At 37.3% G+C, this 19637-nt stretch overlaps 3 protein-coding genes across 4 annotated transcripts in view; 2 read left to right on the forward strand and 1 right to left on the reverse strand.

Annotated features, from left to right (window-relative positions):
- LOC139936372 (uncharacterized) overlaps positions 1–1950 on the forward strand; it is a 37373-nt gene extending 35423 nt beyond the window's left edge. The window contains 1 exon segment of the mRNA XM_071931182.1: positions 50–1950. Within this exon segment, the coding sequence (XP_071787283.1) occupies positions 50–127 (78 nt within the window). The 3' untranslated portion in view covers positions 128–1950.
- Positions 1951–2258: 308 nt separating this feature from the next.
- The window catches only part of LOC139936042 (uncharacterized), a 57470-nt gene continuing 40091 nt past the window's right edge, over positions 2259–19637 (forward strand). The window contains exon 1 of the mRNA XM_071930753.1: positions 2259–2304. The gene's annotated coding sequence lies outside the window, so the exon portion shown is untranslated. The remainder of the gene's footprint in view (positions 2305–19637) is intronic.
- The window catches only part of LOC139936364 (uncharacterized), a 43915-nt gene continuing 31383 nt past the window's right edge, over positions 7106–19637 (reverse strand). For both annotated transcript variants that reach the window (XM_071931173.1, XM_071931172.1), the window contains 12 exons: positions 18484–18738; positions 16989–17132; positions 16008–16032; positions 14972–15033; positions 13717–13914; positions 13178–13288; positions 12270–12460; positions 11170–11292; positions 10725–10836; positions 10434–10530; positions 9388–9487; positions 7106–9170 (listed from right to left, as the gene is read on the reverse strand). In XM_071931173.1, the coding sequence (XP_071787274.1) occupies positions 9093–9170; positions 9388–9487; positions 10434–10530; positions 10725–10836; positions 11170–11292; positions 12270–12460; positions 13178–13288; positions 13717–13914; positions 14972–15033; positions 16008–16032; positions 16989–17132; positions 18484–18738 (1496 nt within the window). In that variant the 3' untranslated portion in view covers positions 7106–9092. The remainder of the gene's footprint in view (positions 9171–9387; positions 9488–10433; positions 10531–10724; positions 10837–11169; positions 11293–12269; positions 12461–13177; positions 13289–13716; positions 13915–14971; positions 15034–16007; positions 16033–16988; positions 17133–18483; positions 18739–19637) is intronic.

Here is a 19637-nt window from a genome sequence, read left to right on the forward strand (position 1 = left end):
ACCATAACAAAATGAATAATTTATTTATTTTTGTCATTTGCCATTACAGGATTGTATCTCTGTCAAAGTCTACGAAGAGGGAGTATATGAGGTCACAATCCCAGACGATAAATATGAAAAATTATAGTCAGTCTCGTCAAACTGTTCTGGATCTGGATATTTGATTCACAACTCTCTTAGAGCCAAACGAGAAGAGGGAAGAACATAAACATTTAAGTTTTAGATGTGGGAGAAAAACCAACGAGAATTGCTCCAGAGAAAACCCAAGGAGGTACTCGGTTGTGGGACAAAGATTTGCGTCCGGTGTTGGGGGGTTTGTGCTACAACAACGTTTTTTAATTAAATAAATGAATACTGGAAGTAATATACATATATGTAAAATGATTCACACAAATATCGCTCGAAATTATTGTTTGGTTTTCCCTTTTCCTTTGTGAGCTAACTCTTTATATATTATTGGCAAAATTTGTATGAACGATGTAATCTCCTTATTTTGTATTTTATTTTATGAAAAGGAAAAAAGTCGTTTAGCGAAAACAAGCTTGCGAGTGCAAGTAATATTGGGCATCGTGAGGAAACCCAATGAGGTACTCGGTTATGGAAAAAAGATTTGCGTTCGGTGTTGGGGGTTTGGTGCTACAACAACGTTTTTATATATGTATAATGATCCACACAAATATCGCTCGAAATTATTGTTTGGTTTTCTCTTTACCTTTGTGAGCTAACTCTCTATATATTATTGGCAAAATTTGTATGAACGATTTAATCTCCTTATTTTGTATTTTATTTTATGAAAAGTAAAAAAGAGTCGTTTAGCGAAAACAAACTTGCGAGTGCAAGTAATATTGGGCATCGTGAGGAAATATGGCATTATTGTCCTACCATAGGCGGCGTCAAAATGTGAAATGACCTTTGTAGAGTTGTCTGTGTATTTGGTGAACTTTTTAAGAGTAAACTATTCGTTCTGTATTGTGATTGGTCCTGCGTTGTCTGTGGGATTGGGTTTTCTTATTAGTTAATTTTAATTAATTATACTCGGACTCCAATAAAAACAAACAAGACACAAGTTTTTTGAATTGCTGCCACAGTCTGAAAACCGAGTGACTTGTTTTTGTGCGGGATGCTTTGGCAAACCGGTCATATAAAACAAGCGGGGGTGAACCTGACACCTAAACTGGGATGCACTTGCACCCGAACCTGGCTAGTCTTGGTTCCAAGACAATTGGTGTTGCCTGGTCACACACAACCAACGTTCCGATCTATGCACGGCAAAAACTGTACACGCTTGTAATGAACGAACGCTAGCGGGCGCTCTGTTCCTCTGATTTAGATCTCACCATGGTCTTGGATATTTGCAAAGACGGGTCTTAACTTTTTTATCACCCGATAAAACCTCGGTCGGAATCATCATAGCCTCCTTAGTGAGCGCCATGGCAACCGGTCTATCAATAATTGGTTGTCTGAACCCTTTCAAATGTACCAGTGCAGCAAAAATAGTTCCAAAATAATGGAGTTAAAACATCTATTCCAAAAGAATGACTGTGACGAAGTGAAAATAAAATTGAAAGCCCGCCAAACAAACTTCACGCGCAGGCATCCACTTTGTTACTCGATTTGCTAATTCGACTGCAACACAGCGTGACACAGAAACTCAGGAGTGTTTTTGGGACACCATGCAGAAAGCGCAAAGTATAGATGGCCCCGCGGCCCCCGCCCGTACTTGCTGAACAGCCGTTGCTCTAGACCAATAGGAATGAAGAAACTGTCTTATAAGAACAGGTGCAAGCTCGCGTGTCACGCCCATGTTTAAACACTTTTTACTGGTCATATAAACAAAGGTTTATACACTCCCACGTGACTGGCTCTCCACCAATAGGAATAGCGAAACTGTCTGAGGTATTTATAAATACTACTTTGTACCAGGTTTGAGTGCGGCTATCGCACTTTTCGCCCAGACATAATAATGTTTATAAAGAACACGCTGCTAAATAATTGTAGTGTAAAACAAATGCTTTATATGCTGTTTTAAGATATCTCAAATAAAAGACAAAGACTAACTTAAAACCCGGCGGGTCTCAACATAGCAATACATGTCAATTTATCCTTGCGGTATAAAGACAGGAAGGTGCCCAGTCTACCACCCCCCCCCCCCCCCCAGTTGCGATAGTTTTTTATTTAATCTCTTGGTGGCGCTATACTACAAATGACAGTCAACAAACAACAAGGAATTCAGAATGGGATGGACGACTATAGCTGCATGCAGCAGCAAGGGAGAGAAGTTCGACTGTGAATCTTACTTTTTTAGTGAGTTTATTTTGTGAGTTTTAGTAGTGCAAAGGGAGACTAAAGTGATAGTGATAGATAGATTTATATTAGTATTTTTTGTTCTGCCCATTGTCTCCACTGGTGACTGGGGGCACTGGTACTTCACAAGTTCTAGAAACTTTGAATTGATATAATAAGGCTCCCCGTGAGCCTTATTATAGGGGTCTAATATTTTGGGCCTCCTTAACGCTATACGTTTTTGAAATCGGTGTTGATAGATGAAAGTTTTACGACCGTTAGCCATTAATATAACTGAAGTTTCCTTTGAATTTTTACTATCGTGGCCGAGCAGATAAGAGCACCGAACTCGAGCTCTGATGCTTCTGTTCAGCAGAGTGTGGGTTCGAATCCCGGTCGTGAAACTTGTGTCCCTGAGCAAGACACTTAACTATAATTGCTTCTCTCCACCCAGTAAATGGGTACCTGTGAGGGCAGAGATGGTTCTTGTGATTGATTTAGCCGAGTAGCGCATATTAATGTTGCACAGGCCGGCTGCATACTCCCCACCAGGGAGCTGAGATGGTTTAAGGAGTGAATTAAGGCCCAGTGACCAGGGTTAATAATGTGAAGCGCTTTGGGACGCCCTCCGGGTGTGAAAAGCGCTATATAAAAACGGGTTATTATTATTATTATTATTACTACACAACCAAAACTTATCCAACACACTCGATATACATTCATGTAGCCCAGGTTGGACTCCTCCGTTGCAGTGGCACTGACCAGGGCTAACATTCATGATGCTTGTGTATACTATTTCCTTTTTGTAGAGTTAAATTCAAAAACATCTTCAAAAAATGAAATTTTCTGCTCGGTACTCACTGTTGTTTTTCTGGCGCATCGCACGTTTTTTGACTTCTCAATATGCTCAATGCTTTATTTTTTGATGATGTTTTTAAATTTCACTCAACAAATAGGAAATGCAAGCATTATGAATGCATATTGAGTATGTGGGGAAAGTTTTGGTAATGTAGTACAAAAAAAAACTTCAGTTATGGGTGGCTAACAGTCTTAAAACTTTCACCTATCAACGCTGATTTGAAAAGCATATAGCGTTAAGGAGGCCCAAAATATTAGACCCCGATAAGGCTCACGGGGGAGCCTTATAGTTTCTAGAAGTAACCCCCCCCCCCACAAAAAAAGACCAAACCCAGCTGATTTACTAGTCTTTTGCTTAAATCCTTATAAATAAAAGTAAGCCTTAATATTGCAAGTAATTGGTCGAACTAGTATAGGTAAAATCAATGCTTGAGGGACTCTTCTTATTGAGATGTAAATAAAACCGACATTTTACTATTACCTGATAGTTTCACAAGATACTGGGCCGTATAAAGGCCAGCATTAACAAAATGTCGATAAGTTTAAGATCAGGCATGAGAATTTGCTCAAATCTCTATAAATAACCTTTTACTGGAAAAACACCATTTACTTGAACGGATTAGTAAGTGGTCGGAGAAAAGCACAATAGCGGGGTATTCAGGAGTATAACAATAGAGGCATGGACTCGCTGATCAATAGCGATTAACTGAAATGCAGGCGGGGCAGTTTCCACTTAGTCAAGTTTTTGATGGCGGCAGTGGCTATATGAGGAAACAGCTAGCCTCTCCACGCCAGAGCTCCAGAGATTGGTTCTTTTAGAGCAATTAAAGCACGCAACAAATTTATAAGTAACATTTATAGTTGGATTATTAGGCCAAGGGAAAAATAACCCTTCAATACTGACGCGATACCGAGCCATATATGCAACACTTTTGTTTAAGTAAAATCTCAAGCTCCTCATGCAGTAGCTTGTAAAAATACAAGTAATTGCTACAGTATGTTAGTAAACTGTCGTTTTTATTTATATGAGTGAAAGGTAATCCCGCGAGCAAAATGTTCATGCCTGATCTTTTACTTTCCAGTCTTCTTGCTAATGCTGGACCTTTAACTTGATAAGTAATTGCTAGTTTTTATTTATCCGGCCCATTGTTACCGCCTTGAAGCATCAGGTCTGCCTTACAGTATCTCATTGGTAAACAATGATACTCCTTGGTGAAATAACTGAAATTGTTAAACTTAATTATTCTTTGACATGTACATAGACAAGTTTTGTTATTATTTTTGTTTGTTGATCTGAGCCCAATTTCATTAACACTCAAAAGTTCTTCTAACCGCAGAACTAAGTTGTTGCGCGCTGTTTGAAAAAAACCCCCATAATTCTATTGCTGTAACGCAGATTTTTCGCAGTAAGCAGAGCGGTGAAGTTGGACCCTGGTTGCCTTCTGCAAATCAAGAAGATCATTAAAATTGCCTTCAAGATCAGGTCAACACCCCGATATTGTAGATCACTTTTACTTTTTAAAGTGTTCTTATTTTTATTTCAAGGGTCAGGTACCATGTCTGGATGTATTTTGCTTAATATTTGTTACTCTCTCTGCACATAAACATTATATGTAGACTAGACGAGATTTTGATCAGCTGATATGCCTGAAAAGTATAATCTCATTTTGTTGGCCATTGGTATTATCATTGTTATCCAAGAACGTCAACTTACAAAGTGATGATACTGAAAATCTTGCATACTCCTGCTAGCAGTGTTGTAGCCACGGTGGGCGGGCCTGCCCAGGACTCACAATTTTTGCCCAGCACTCTGAGAAAAATACATTATGCTGCTCAGCATAGATTTCAAATATTGTCCGTTTTGCATTGATCTGAGAAACAACTAACGATGAAGAGAATCAAATGTGACAGAGAAAGAACACAAAAAGGCCAATAAACTTTCTCTTGGTAGCATAACATAATTTTGCTGATCCCCTTGTCATCGGTAGACTTCCTAATTTGATTTATTGCCCACCACTGAAATTGGTCTAGCTACAACCCTGCCTGCTAGTATCCTAAGCCAAAGATCATAGAGCTGGTAAGCAAATTTGTCTGCTTACTGAACGATTTTTTTTTAAAGCACAAACAGTATTGGTAAATTATGCCATCAGCTTACACAATGGATTTTCATTGTTACATCATTCATCAGTAAGCACCAAAAAGGTTAAGTGCTTTTTCCATTTATTTTGTTTAGCAGAGCTTTTAAATGAAAACCAAAAACAAAGCATTAATTCGCTGTTAAGCAGCTACATGTTGTTGGCTCATGCTATGAAGTCTTGTTATTTGTTTCCAAATTACAAGCCCCAATTTTTTTCAGAAAGTTACTGTCTTTTTTTACGATAGTTTGTTAATGGCTTTAAACCCTAATGCCAACAAAGATGTTATACCGTTTGATTTTAAGTTGTATATACATGTAATCAAATTAAAAAGGAGTGAGTTTCTCATGCCTGGAATGTAATCTTTGAGAGGGCAAGACCAAAGTAATTTTGCAAATGGCTACTTCCATGGGAAGGGGCACCAAGGCCAAGATCAGGGCAATAGCGGCAATGTCTGTCACTCGGTGGTGCACTTCAAGGACTGGGCTCTCCTCTTCATTGTATAAAAATGTTCAACCTGTTTTCTGGAAAATGTGACCATTTCAAACCTGCTTGGGATATACATGTACAATACAAGCATACTAAAAATGATTGATTTTAATGAATGTGATTCTTGTTATGACATATTATTGTATTGCTATTACTTTTTGATCAATAACTGTAAAGGGTTTACACTGGTTAGCACCATGTAGCACCTAGTTTATGTATGATATACGGAAGAGCTATGAGAAATTAAAAGCTTGGTTTAAGGGGAAACTTTGCAGCTGTCTTGTTGTCTAATGGCCTGTTACATCAAAACAGTTTCTAGGTTTAAAAAGTTTATTATAGCTGGATTTGAACCTGAAACTTCTGTATTTACATGTAGGTGCTCTACCAACTGAGCTTCTTTATTGGTGGTCTCCCTATGTTTGTGGTTGCCAGTCGGAAGCCATTCAACCTGTAATTGCCGTGTAGACTGGGATCACGTCCAAGTTTACGATACAACCTGGTTCAAGTCCCACTCTTGTTTCTTTTTTCCTCTGTTCAACCCCAAACTATTTAAAATTTACCCAATCAGTTTTCCATGTGGGTTATTACTTGTGGTTTAAAGGGTAGATTTCAATTAGTTCAAATAGTATTGTTTTGTATGTCACCCCCAATCTTGATGAAAGAATGCACTTAGGATCTGTGGGAAGAATGAGGAAAACCAAAGGAAGTGGGTTGAACAAAACCTGGTGTGGTAGGAGATTCTGCCCCACCCCCCCCCCCCCCGGAATTTATTAACTACATCTGATAGCGCCCTCTTTTGAGACATCCTCCTTTGAAACATCCTCCTTCAGGCCTCTTGTTTTTCATATGGGGGACAGAATCTGGAGGAGAAGATTGGAGAAGGCTCCGCTCGGCTCCTGCTTTACTGTTTGTTCAATGCTCATAGAGAAGAATCGCATGAGGAAGAACGTGGGTGCAAATTGGTTGAATCCGCCCAAAAACCATCAATCCGATTGGTCTACTGACAATCTCATTTTATAGGAGTGTGTTTTGGTTGATGTTAACTGTTTCTTCTCTGAAACTTAAAAACCACAATAGTTGACTTCTTCAATCATACAGAAATTCCAATATCCCTCATATTTGCACCTGTTTTATTGATTATAAGCTTCTAAAATAACCTTAAATCACTACTTTGTGACATAAAACGAGACCACATGCATAGTGGGATAGCTACTGAGTATGTTAAAGCACAAAAGTCTTAGACCCCTTCAATTGGTTGATGAAACGTGCACGCGTGGCTATCATTGACTTGAGAGTTGTGCGCAATCCATTGACACCCCCCCCCCCCCCCATGACGCACCTTTAACCCTGTCCCCGTTTTAGGAGTCAAAGTGCACGGAATTGACCTCAAAAACGGTGTCGCGCATTTTGCATGATTTTACCAAAAAAATGTAGCTGTATATCTACAGGTGTGTGTGTTTTTTGTAGCTGCGGTTTCTTGTGAGGAACTATTGTAAGATCAACTATTAATGATCAATTATTGCAATACAAATTGTATTTTATCTGAGTAAAATATTCAATACAGTGCAATAAGGCTGCTGAACTAAGTAATATGGATTTGTAAATTGACAGACATGTAATAATACAACACCCCTCCCCAAAAACACAAACAAACAAAAACTACTCATCTGGAAATAGTGGGGATGTCAACAATCGTAAAAAAAATACAAGACAAATCCCCTTTGATTGCAGATTGGGACAAGTATTTTAAATGCAATGTTTTTTTCTTCAGGTTTTTGTACCTTTTGTAGATCAAGTTTTTGGCCATGACATGAATCCCTACTCACTGCAAATGAAAATGTATGTAATATAAATTGATTTCAAATAATAAACCACAAGGGAAACTGACTGGGTAAATATTTAAATGATTTAGGATTGAACAACGACCTCCGGTTTAACGTGCCGGCGCTCTACCAACTGAGCTATCTAGCCCTATGTTGGTGGTCTCCCTATTTAGTCAATATCTTTGTTCGGTGAGTGCCTGTCAGAAGCCATTAAACCGCAAACTGCCGTGTAGCCAGGGATCACACCCGGGTAACGATACAACCTGGGAAGCGGCAGACACCAACATTGGGCTAGATAGCTCAGTTGGTAGAGCGCCGACACGTTAAACCGGAGGTCGTTGATTCAAATCCCGCTCTAGTCAATTTTTCTTTGTTCAATCCTAAATAATATAAATTGAGGTAAAAGTGAAAATTACAGAGCATTGTTTTCAGGAAAGTCGGGTAAATCCGTTGTCTGTGCTAATTTGAGACGAAAACTGTTTTTGTGAAATTGTTTTACTAATTTCTCAAAAACTATAGCACCTCGGCATGTAATAATTTAAGGGAAGCTTTCCACCATCATTATTTTAAAGCGGTGTAAGTTTTAATTTAAATATGTGGAAGTTGTGTATTGCGTTGTACGAAAAGTACCAAAACCCTTTTAAAACTTCCTACAATTTGACAATCAGTTAAAACACTTAAAAAAAGATGTTATTCAACTTTGATGGAATATCAATACAACTCTAACATAGTTACACTACATTTATGTAGCAAAAATTCTCTAAAGGCTCTTAGGCACTTTACAATGGAATCAAAAGGAGTAAAACTAATTCATTTATTTTCATAACAAACATTTTTATAACCCAAAGCAGTCCATAATCACTACTTGACTCCATGGGTTTCTTGGAACAATGCGCCGTATTTTTGACAGTGAGGGCGCTGTTAAACATTTTGTATCACTTTTGTGGGTATATTCATTCATACCGTCTTTGATTAATACCAAACAGTTATTAAAGAGTGAAACACATTAACACGCACATCATATCCACCATGGACAATAAGACCTTTAACGGAGCCATTATAATCAACCTCTAAAGCAAGTTTAAACTATAATACGGCACAACAAAAGTGACAGAATGTCCATTAAAACTGTGCATTACTTATCGCGTATCAAAAATACGGCGCATTCCAATGCATTTTCATCCCATCCACATCTTAAACTGAAACGTCTTAATTGTCTTCTCTCTTCTCGCTTGGCTCTGATAAGAGCGATGGGAATATATATCCAGATCCAGAACAGTAAGCTTAATATTTTTGTTCTCGCCTCGGCCAAAGACCTTTTGCAAATGCATGTCTTTAGGGACCATTGCCTACAAGCTCTGCTTCTTAAATGGATCCCTCTGCGGTATCATATTTACTTTCCTCTTTATATATCTTACTGTTGTCTTTAAATCTTGAGTGATAATGTCTTTAATTTGTTGATATTGTGGAAAATAAAATGAACCGTGAACCTTGACGAGACTGACTAGACCTTTTCTGATTGATCGTCTGGGATTGTGACCTCATATACACCCTCTTTGTAGACTTCGACAGAGATACAATCCTGTAAAGGCAAAATAGTGACAAAAGTTGTATACAATATTCATTGATACGGTGTTGCGTTTAGCTGTAAGGTACTTTTTTCAGAAACCCAAGTTGATATTTCCTCAGCAACTGGAGTCCCCCTTTTAAAACCCACCCGCTATGACCATATAGAGCTAGGTCCTAGCTCTATGCTATGACAAAGTAATTTAATACAAAAGTATTTTTTTGTATTTTACCTTTCCTGCGTTTTCCAGTTTTTTCAATTCTTGAGAGATCATCTTAAATGCTGGTCGAACCGCTGGATCTTCTTTCCAACATTTCTGCATAACTTGGTACCTGGAAATGGTTAAATATAGAGTTGCCAAGAAACATAATGAATCTGGTGTTATTGCTTTTTTTAATGGTTTAAATATTTGTGTGTCTGTTGTCCCTATTGATTGTACATTTTTATAGGTAAACTATGTTGTTATAATTTAATTGGCCAGTATTGTCTACATTTGACCTTTTACCCCCAAGTGTGGTTCAGCCTAAAATCTATGCATCTTTTATAATCTGGGCCATAAAACCTGTTAGCACAGAAACTTGCTAAGCACAGACAAATATTGTTTAACAGAAATGATTGAAGCTTTCACTTTTTTTTTATTTTATGCAAAACTCGCCAGACACACATTAGGCCTGAAGGCCACTTCAAGGTGTGGGCTACAATTGTCTTGTTCTTGCAGGGGCCGTTGCAACCTATACTCCTATGGCTGAAACAGGGTTACGCCCCCCATCACAGTCCATACGAATGTAGGCTTGGGTATCATCAATCAGAAAGAGCCTGGCTGTAGAGCAGAAAGCACTACTGCTCTCAACCGCAAGGCCAAAACACGCCACAAAAATTAGTCAAATAATTGGCTGCCAGTCATAATTTTGTGATAGGTGTTCCACTCGATCATCTTTTGTTTAGCAAAGACAATTTTCAAGAAGTATTTTCTGCTTTTAAGCAGAAAACAATAAAATTGTTAAAACAATAAAATTTCATAAAATTGTTAAAACAATTTTGTGAAAATAGGCCATTGTGTCATAAAAAGCAACACACTCAGTTACAAACCACGCACGAACTTTTAATGCGCCTGACACTCGCTTTGGTCCATTATATTATCATATACCAAAATCTCAAGGCAAGGAGTATACATTTGTTCAGAAAAATAGGTCATAAAGTTATGAATTCTGAGACCCAATTATGTAGCACCTTTTTGGGATTAACAAATTGTCAACATTCTTAGAGAAGATAACTTACAATTCTTCTTGACAGTGGCTTGGTTTGGGCATACGATATCCATTCTGAAGCTCTTTGATCATCGTCTTGGCACTCATGGCGGGATACGGTCGGGCACCTGTAAAAAAAATTCATCACCAGTTATCTCAGTCCTCAGCTGCTATTCCATAAGTTGTTCTTTTAAATAGAAACACAAGTGCAACAACAATTAAATAACAGAATATTAAATGATGTGGGAAAATAGTTACCTTATCATATTACCTTTATCTACAAAAAAAATATATAGGCCTATACTTAAGAAACCATACCTACCAAGGGTAACAATTTCCCAAAGAAGAATCCCATAGGACCATACGTCACTCTTTGTTGTGTACACGTCATCAAGTACTGACTCCATTGCCATCCAGCGAAGCGGCAAACAGCCCTGTAGATATCAAAACTAAACTGTTTTAGAAAATTAACACCAAACCCTTTTTCAGCTTTACATATGACATTGATTTTTACAAACAATTTCTTGTAAAGTCTGTCCCCAACCAACATGGCTAATAGTATATATAACCGGTTTCCTTGGTATTAAACGACTGAGAATATCTCTATTCCCAATGGACAGGATGCCAGTCCATCTCAAGTTACTCTCCAGCTCTCGCCGGTACCCATCCTGGGTGGAGAAAAGCAATTAGGATAAAGTGCCTTGGTCAAGTGTCATGATTGACTACAAAAAGTACACCATGCTTTTAAATACCCCATTTATGCTTACATCTGACTGTCTTTCATACACCCTGATGTTCATAACATCTCGAGCGAGTCCGAAATCAGACACCTTGCAAGTCATGTCTTCAGCTACGAGGATATTACGGGCAGCCAGGTCTCGGTGGATGCACTGGGTAAATAGAATTCAGAATTAATGCATTGGTTTTTTTTTTTAACAAGCACAAATTACATTATGGGATTTGAGGTAAGGCATATGGTGAGCTACTTCTAACACCATGTATGTATCTACTTGCCAGGTTTTTTTGAGAACTGGTCTTGCTTTATATTCTACTCCCATGACAACAACAGAGAGCAAACTAGTCGAAACGTTGAGACCAACTTTATTTAAAAGAACTCATTCCGTGACAGTGAAAATAATAATGAGAAGTCCCCAGCCATCGATTTCACCAAACTCTTCCTAACTTAGACTCGGGATTGATCTTAGGACCAAGGACGAGTTGTTCCGTATCCAAAGACGTTAGGACGCATTGAACTCATCCTAAGTTAGGACGGGTTACGCGTCTTAACTCAAGATAGGATTAATCCTAGCGTTTCGTGAAATTGACTGCTGGTTAATGTGCACTAAAGCAAAAGTAGTCAGGCCGACTTTTTACCTTGCGCCCATGCAGGTAGTACTTAAAAAGCAGGGCCTAATTTCAAACAGCTCCTAATCCAGAAAATATTACCTAACAATTGTCTGCTGCTAAGCAGAAATGAGCAGAGTACAAAGACATAATTGTACATGCAACATGATAGCTGGTAACCTTATTCTGGTAAGCAGAGTTTTGTTATTATGCTTTGCTACTTTTTGTGCAAGGAGCTCTATGAAATTGGGGCCTGGACAGTTCTTTTCAGAATTGAGATATCTCCCGAATTCCAAAAATAACTCCGCAGTAGTAGAATATAAAGCAAGACAAGTTCCCAGAAGAACATATCTTTCTATATGAAGTAGTTACCCACATGGTATGGTCGCATACCGAATGCATAAAATGTCATGGTTTATTGTTGGCGTCCACGAAAATAAAGCTGCAATAATTGATGTGCTTTTGGGACCTGTAGTGTGTAAAACTTAATACTAAAAGATAAATTACAATTTGTTTAACTCACTTGTTGGGATGATATAAACGTCATACCATCAGCCACGTTACTTGCAAACTTCATAAGGTCTCTGGATGTAAGTGACTTACTGACGCCGTGTAGGTTTCCATAGACGACACGCCCTTCTTTACTGCGACTGTCTTTCAGTAGATCTTTCAGGTTACCTCGAGATAGATACTCAACAATGATGTATGGAGGATCTTTAGATAAACAAATCGAACACATGATGATTATTAGTGTTGTTTGTAAATTGAAGTTGATATTTTTGTTTACAATTGGCACTGTCTAAAATCACTTGGATCACTTTAAAGGAACACGTTGCCCTGGATCGGTCGAGTTGGTCCTATGAAAAGCGTTTGTAACCATTTGTTATAAAATGCATATGATTAGAAAGATATTCTAAATATAGAATATATTGATCCACACACGTATCACTTAAAATTGCGTGGTTTCCCTTTACCTCGTCGACTAACAGCGTCGGCCATTTATGGGAGTCAAATTTTTGACTCCCATAAATGGCCGACCGTGTTAGTTCGCAAAGTAAAAGGAAAACCAAGCAATTTCGAGGCAAATTTGTGTGGATCATTGTATTCTACTTTTAAATCATCTTTCTAACCATATGTATTTTATAACAAACGGTTACAACCCCTTTCAAAGACCAACCCGACCGATCCAAGGCAATGTGTTCCTTTAATTGTCTATTTTACATGGTTGTTATAAATAATACCGTAATTTGTTTGTACTTTCTTCAAAAACCTTTATTTTAAATGGAAGCACAATGCAAATGAAACTGTAAGGAAACATTACAGTTCATAAGTTTATGTAACTCCTAGTGACTGTTCCAAACAAAAATATTCTTTCAAAAAATAGTTTATATTGTAGGAAAAAATACGTAGGTTATGTGATTTGACTGTTACCTTCTTCTATGCAGTAGCCGAGAAGTTTCACAACATGGCAATGTTCAGGTAACTTCTTCATTAACTCCAATTCACTTACTAAGCCACCCTTTTCAGTTGCCGGTACACCATCTGGAAATTTGGATTTATGTTAATGTAGGCAAACACGAAATCTTAAGTATGGATTTTAAGTATAAATGCACCAACGGCTTCTAAAACATCCCCAAACCGCAAGATTAGAACATTCAATAGGAAGTTTTATGAAAGTAATTAAAAATTGCCCGCAGACTCGAGATATGCCCTTTTATATGTTCCTCTACGATGAAATCAAATGCAAAAAGTTCCCTTTCAATGAAATTCCCGGTAAACATCTTTAAGGATAAAGTCAAAAAGAGTTTTTGCGATGATAAATAAACCAACAAATGCATATCCCACTAAAATAGAAATAATAAAGCATGGTTAACAAAAGAGAAACCAATTATGAAAACAAATAGTAGGCAAAAGAGAGAGGAGAAAGTGGCTATATGTGGTATAATATAAAGTTAACATAATAAACATACCTTTCAATGTTTTAACAGCCACCATTGTAACCTTTGACCTTTCCAAGATTCCCTCGGCTTGTGCAAGGAGAACCTTACCAAAGTTACCATGTCCAAGCTCTCTCATAATACGCAGCTTATTCCTCGGGAAAGCTTTTTGAGCATTTGGGATATTTGCATATGCTGTGCTGTCTTGCTCCGAGTTGATTGTCACCATTTCTGGAGTACAAAAAGAAACGGATTTACCTGCCTGTTATCTTTAAAGAAAAGTTATTAGTTGTGTCAAGTGATACAAGGAGCTTCAAATGAGATGGAAATATCAAGAAGTAGGGCCTACTGACAAGACTTTCAGCCAGGGAACTTCCGAAGATTTGGCAGGTAAAAGTGTGAGTAGTCCCTGTGGTGTTGGGGCACTAGGCAAAACTCTGAATGCAATGGAGAAACATGTATAATCAGACTGATGAAACTGTGAGGGTGGACCTGTCAAAGATGGCGGCGCTTTAAACAAGAAATCCTGCAAAAGACCCATCTAAGGCTACCGCACAAAGACAGTGTGATCTTTCGATTACATGAGCAAATGTTGTGTACTGAATAACATTATTTATTTGATTTAACTGCGCACATTCCATTTGAAGTTTACAAGAGCACAGCAACCATGAAATACAATAATCTAAAAGGGACATCCATGTTGCCCACAAAGCATTGGCAATTAAAGTAACGGATGAGTGTGTGCTTATAGTTGGGAGGCTAAAGAGTTACACTTGAAAGCTTGTATTGTGAAATTTAGATCAGAGCAATGTTTTTTCTGTGAATATTTCCTCTAAAATGAAGTCATATTTTAATATGACTTCATTTTAGAGGAAATATTCACAAACATTTAAAAAAACTGTAAACCCTAACTAAAAATGCAACTGTTGATTAGGGTTGTTACAGCCAAATATTACAGGAAAATGTCACATTATGACAATTTAACATGGGTTGTCACTCATTTTTTCATGTCTCTCACATGATTTTTTTCATGTCTCTCACAATTTTTTTTCTTCATGTAATTATGGTTGATTGCCCAAAATATGAACACTGCCTACGACTATTGTGTCCGCTTGACCAATTCTGTATAATACCTTTAACTTCAAGTTATTTAAAGGCTCTTACCAACAGAGGGATTTCACAATTTTTTTATACAAAAACCCGTCCTGGATATCTTTGAGACACATTTTATGTGTACACATTTCTGTACCAGTATTATGGGTCTCCTTCACAACATACAAAAACCAACCTGTAACATCTTGGTAGACGGGCTGTTCATCTGCATCGGTTTTATTTCTGTCAGAACGGTTACTAGTGATAAAACATACAACAAGTTACAAATTAGGCCCTAGCCTTCATTCTTAAGCCTGCGAATCGAATGAGATACAAAATTTGACCTCAATAATTCGCAACAAATGCCCTGTGGTCAACATCAAAATTCGCTTTGCATTCGCATTCGCAGGAAGTATGAACCAGGCTACTAAACTGATATACTGGACTTTTTAAGAGTACTATACACTCTAAAAACTAAAGAGTTGAATCCAACACTTGCATGAGTTCAGTGAGTGACTACACTTTGAAAGTGTTGAATCCAGCATTTTATATGTTAAATCCAGCATTTCAAAGTATTCGGTCAACGATTTAAGTGCCAGTTTAACTTTTAAAAAGCTGATCCAACAATTCAGCAGATTTTTTTTGAGAAATGTTGAAATAACACTTAAATTGTTGAATTTACCCTTTTTGCGTTGGATCAAAAACCTAAAATGCTAGATTTAACAAACACAACGCTGGATCCAACACTTCCAAAGAGTTGTCACTCACCGAACTCATACAAGTGTTGGATTAAACTCTTCAGTTTTTAGAGTGTAGTCATCTACATTTTTGTAAGTATTTCAATAAAACAAAATCAGGTGGTTTCAGAAAATGAAGATACGTTTAAAGCGCTGTTATTTTTTTTTCAATTCGTCTAAATTTATCATCAATTATTGTAAAAAGGTAAAGCAGAAATTCAAGTATAGAAACTTCATACAATATTGTAGCCAAAAGGAAACCCCTTTTGAGATTTGAATACAGATTTGAATGAGTAGTAATGAAATTGGTTGATGAAATTGACCGGGAATCTATTTTCAATATTATAGTTTTTAGAAACAAAACATTTAATTTTTGGGTTTTTATTTTAAAAATTTGTATGCACACTGTGTGTTGTCGAAATAAATACCTGAAACCCAGTTATTTTTTTTAGTCAGACAAAATTTACATAATTTACAAGATAAAAACAAACTCACGTCTGAGGGGATGATTTTCTTGTGACTGAATGAAACAAACAAACAAACAAACAAACATTGCTGTAAGTATTGAAATACACAAGAATATACACATACACAATGCTTACATTTTGTTCAACATTGTGCTAAACATTACCGTGTGTGTTCATTTATGTTTACTGTCACTTAATGATATTTTTGCTTTACTCTGTAGTAAATTGTCGATACTTTGTAGGGAAATAAATGAGTATTTGAATTAGATTGAATTGAATTGAATACAATAATATCACGTTGGTGGTCCACTTTAGCGGTTTTAAAGGCTTTGTTTATTTTTGGTAATGAATCTGGAAATTATGCCAGTTGAAACTTTTGCGGTAAGAAGTTCAGTAGATTTGGATAGTATAATGCATTCAGAAAGACATTCCACTTTGAATAAGGGAAACAAATATATCTTTTTATTCCACACAAAAACAGAATATCAGGAGAGTTATCACGGTAACACTTCTCAGACTGTGTATTTCTATACGCATTACATTTCTTGCATGTAGGGCCTACATATTATTTGATTCGGATTCTTGTCGCTATCTCAAAAACCTGAAAATTTTCATATGGTTTTAGTCTTATTGATAACATTTATATAGGATTGAAACTATCAAACGATTCCAAAAACCAAAGGTAAAGTTTTCCTTTAAGTGACTCCAAAATAAAGTAAGGACCAGTGTTGACAGTTACGAAAAGCAATCTCTGTGTTATCCAATAAGCTGTGCATTCTACACAACGCAGCGCCTTAAGGCAACTTTGGTTTTTGCTACACGTTTAGCCACAATTTTGCAGTGACAATGATTCCCCCTCAAAAATATACTCCAATGGCTGCTAAAATTTCTGGAAAATACTTGGCTTCATTTGAGTGTCAGAGGTCTTTGGTTCAAATCCCAATGAGGAGCATTTGATTTTCCTCTCATCCCGTGTTTGGCTAGAGATCAATTTGTATATATAAAATACCTTCAAGTTCAAGGTGACACTGAAGTCTACGCCTCAGAGTATAAACTAAAGCGACGATGAAGATCAGCAGAATAACACCGACAACGACACCAACAATGACACCGAGATTGATGGCCTGGGGAGGAGTAGTAGGCGATGCTGAAACTAAACAAAGGCATTCAAACACTAGTTCAAACACTTGTCTTTTTCAAATGACTGAAATGAGAAACTACATGTAGGCTACTTGCTGGTTTATTTGAAAAACTTTCCTTGTTTAAGTCAAGTAAAAATAGATGTTTTATGCTATATAAGGTAAGGAAATCAATTTAAAGTTTCCCTACATACTTGGCAACTATTAAGACAGATACAATTAAAGTCACTTGTGGAAGTTTCGTTTAAATACAGTGTCTTTACTTTGAGAAAACAGCATAAATACTGTCACAGTATTTTCAATCAAGAACTTTGAATACATCACGTGCAAGGTGGCAGCGGGTTCTAAATACGTCTCTATAACTGTATTGAGGGCAGCATTCAATCGTACTCCACAGAAATTTTGAAAAGCAATACTTTTATCGACTCTAATCCAACCCAGGTATGACCATTTAAGGTTAACATTGTTTAAATGCATTCAACTGGAACCAGTTATAAACTCTTTTAGTTTATCTTTTTATATTATCTACATGTAAGGCAGGAATATTTGATTGAAGTTTCAAGTCAGAATATCGTTGCATAAAGGAGGTAGGACCATTTAAGGTTTTCATTGTTTTAGCTCATTCAACTGGAACCAGTGATAAACTCTTTGATATGAATATATTTTTCATATTATCTACATTTATGAAGCAACATTTGATTTAAGTTGTAAATCGGTGCATCCGTGCAATAAGTAATTATAGCCATTGAAGGTTATCATTGTTTTAGCTCATTCAACTGGAACAAGCGATACGTTCTTTGAGTCTAATCTTTTGTTTCAAGTCAGTACATCATTGCAAAAAGGAGTTAAGACCATTTAAGAATTGTCATTGTTTCAGCTCATTCAACTGGAACCAGTGATGCACTCTTTGAGTTTCATCTTTTCATATGCATCTTGATGTAAAAAGAAATATTAGATTTCAGTTTCAAGTCAGTACATCATGGAAATAAGGAGTTATGCCTATTCAAGTTTTTCATTATTTAGCTCACTCAACTGAAACCATTGACTTAAGTCGGTACATCATTGCAATCAGGAGTTATGACCGTTTATGTTTTTCTGAAAACATAGCTGAAAATCACCCACAAATTACCAGCAATTATATATAACAATCTCACTAGGGCTTGTTCATACCAAAACAATTCAACTCAAAGACTTAAACTTAAACCAAAAACTTTAACATTTCCAAACACTTTAACGCGGACGGACGGACGCCGGACGGAAATTGGTATTACATAGGCTCGCACTGCTCTGCAGCTCGCTAAAAAGAAGACAAAAACAGAAAACTGATGAAAGAAACTTCCAAATGAACATAGAAATTTTAAGTACCTGTTTGTGTAACAATGACAGGAAATGAGCAAGAACCTTCATTTCCAGCTGCATCTGTGGCTGTGTATGTGATGAAAGTAGTGCCGGCATTGAAAGAACCTTGGCCTCTTGGTGAAACCTGTGGAACAATGCTGGCCAGGGAGTTGTCAGTTACAGTCGGAGTAGTCCATGTAATTGATATAGCTGACGCCCCAACAGGAATTTCTCGAGTTATTTGAGTTGGACAACCCACTAGTACTGGTTCCTCTGTATCAGCTGCAAAATAAAAGAATAGAGGAGGTCTGTAAAAAATTCCAATAGACTTAAATGCACTTGACGCTTTTTAAGTTAGGGCACCCTCACCTAGAGGTCAAAAGGAGATTGCTCATTGGCCAATCCTTTGTGCTGCAAATATGACAGGTTAACCTCTAATGGCAGATGGGTGACTTCAATGCATAAGGCCTTAAGGTCTAATAAACTATTGGAATAACAGTAATAAACACTTAAATAGTGCATAATGCAGGAGCCACTATGCGCAACACAAAACATAAAACATTGAAATCAAATAAAGGAAGCAATTTGTTACAAAACTACAGTTCAAAAAGAATTCACAGCTACTTTCACAATCAAGTGCTCATTTAGACTCATCAATGGATCGTTCCGGCCGGCTTTCCACTAAGCTCCGCCCACCGCGCACGTGAGCAAGACACGTGTATGAGCACTCCCAATGACATTCTGCACGATTCTGCCGCCCTTGCCAAATATACGCGCACGCATGACCGAGTTTCTCCGACCACAATCATTGCTGTGATTGGTCAAATGGGTGAATGCTCACAGTTTCGTTTTGGTTGCGTCGTCATATCTAAGCCGAGTGTTACTATTTCAGACCCATTAGTGCGCGATGTCACAGTACCACAGCACGTATGTTGCCTGCGTATGGGAAGGAGGATGATGTGGTCGGCTGTGGGAAACATTTTTGGATCATTTTGATTATGTTCGTAAATAATCCAAATGTGGCTGATTCTTTTGTCTTTATTCTCTTTCTATGTTATAAGTATTATTTAACCATCATAAGGAATATATAAGTTGTCAACCTCATTTTGGCAGCAAGTGAGGAGAACAATGTTCAGGTAGTCGTATAGGCCTACGTGCAAGTCCACTAATGGGCACATAAC

This window comes from Asterias amurensis, chromosome 4 (genome assembly GCF_032118995.1).
Source record: "Asterias amurensis chromosome 4, ASM3211899v1".
NCBI classification, from domain to species: Eukaryota; Metazoa; Echinodermata; class Asteroidea; order Forcipulatida; family Asteriidae; genus Asterias; species Asterias amurensis.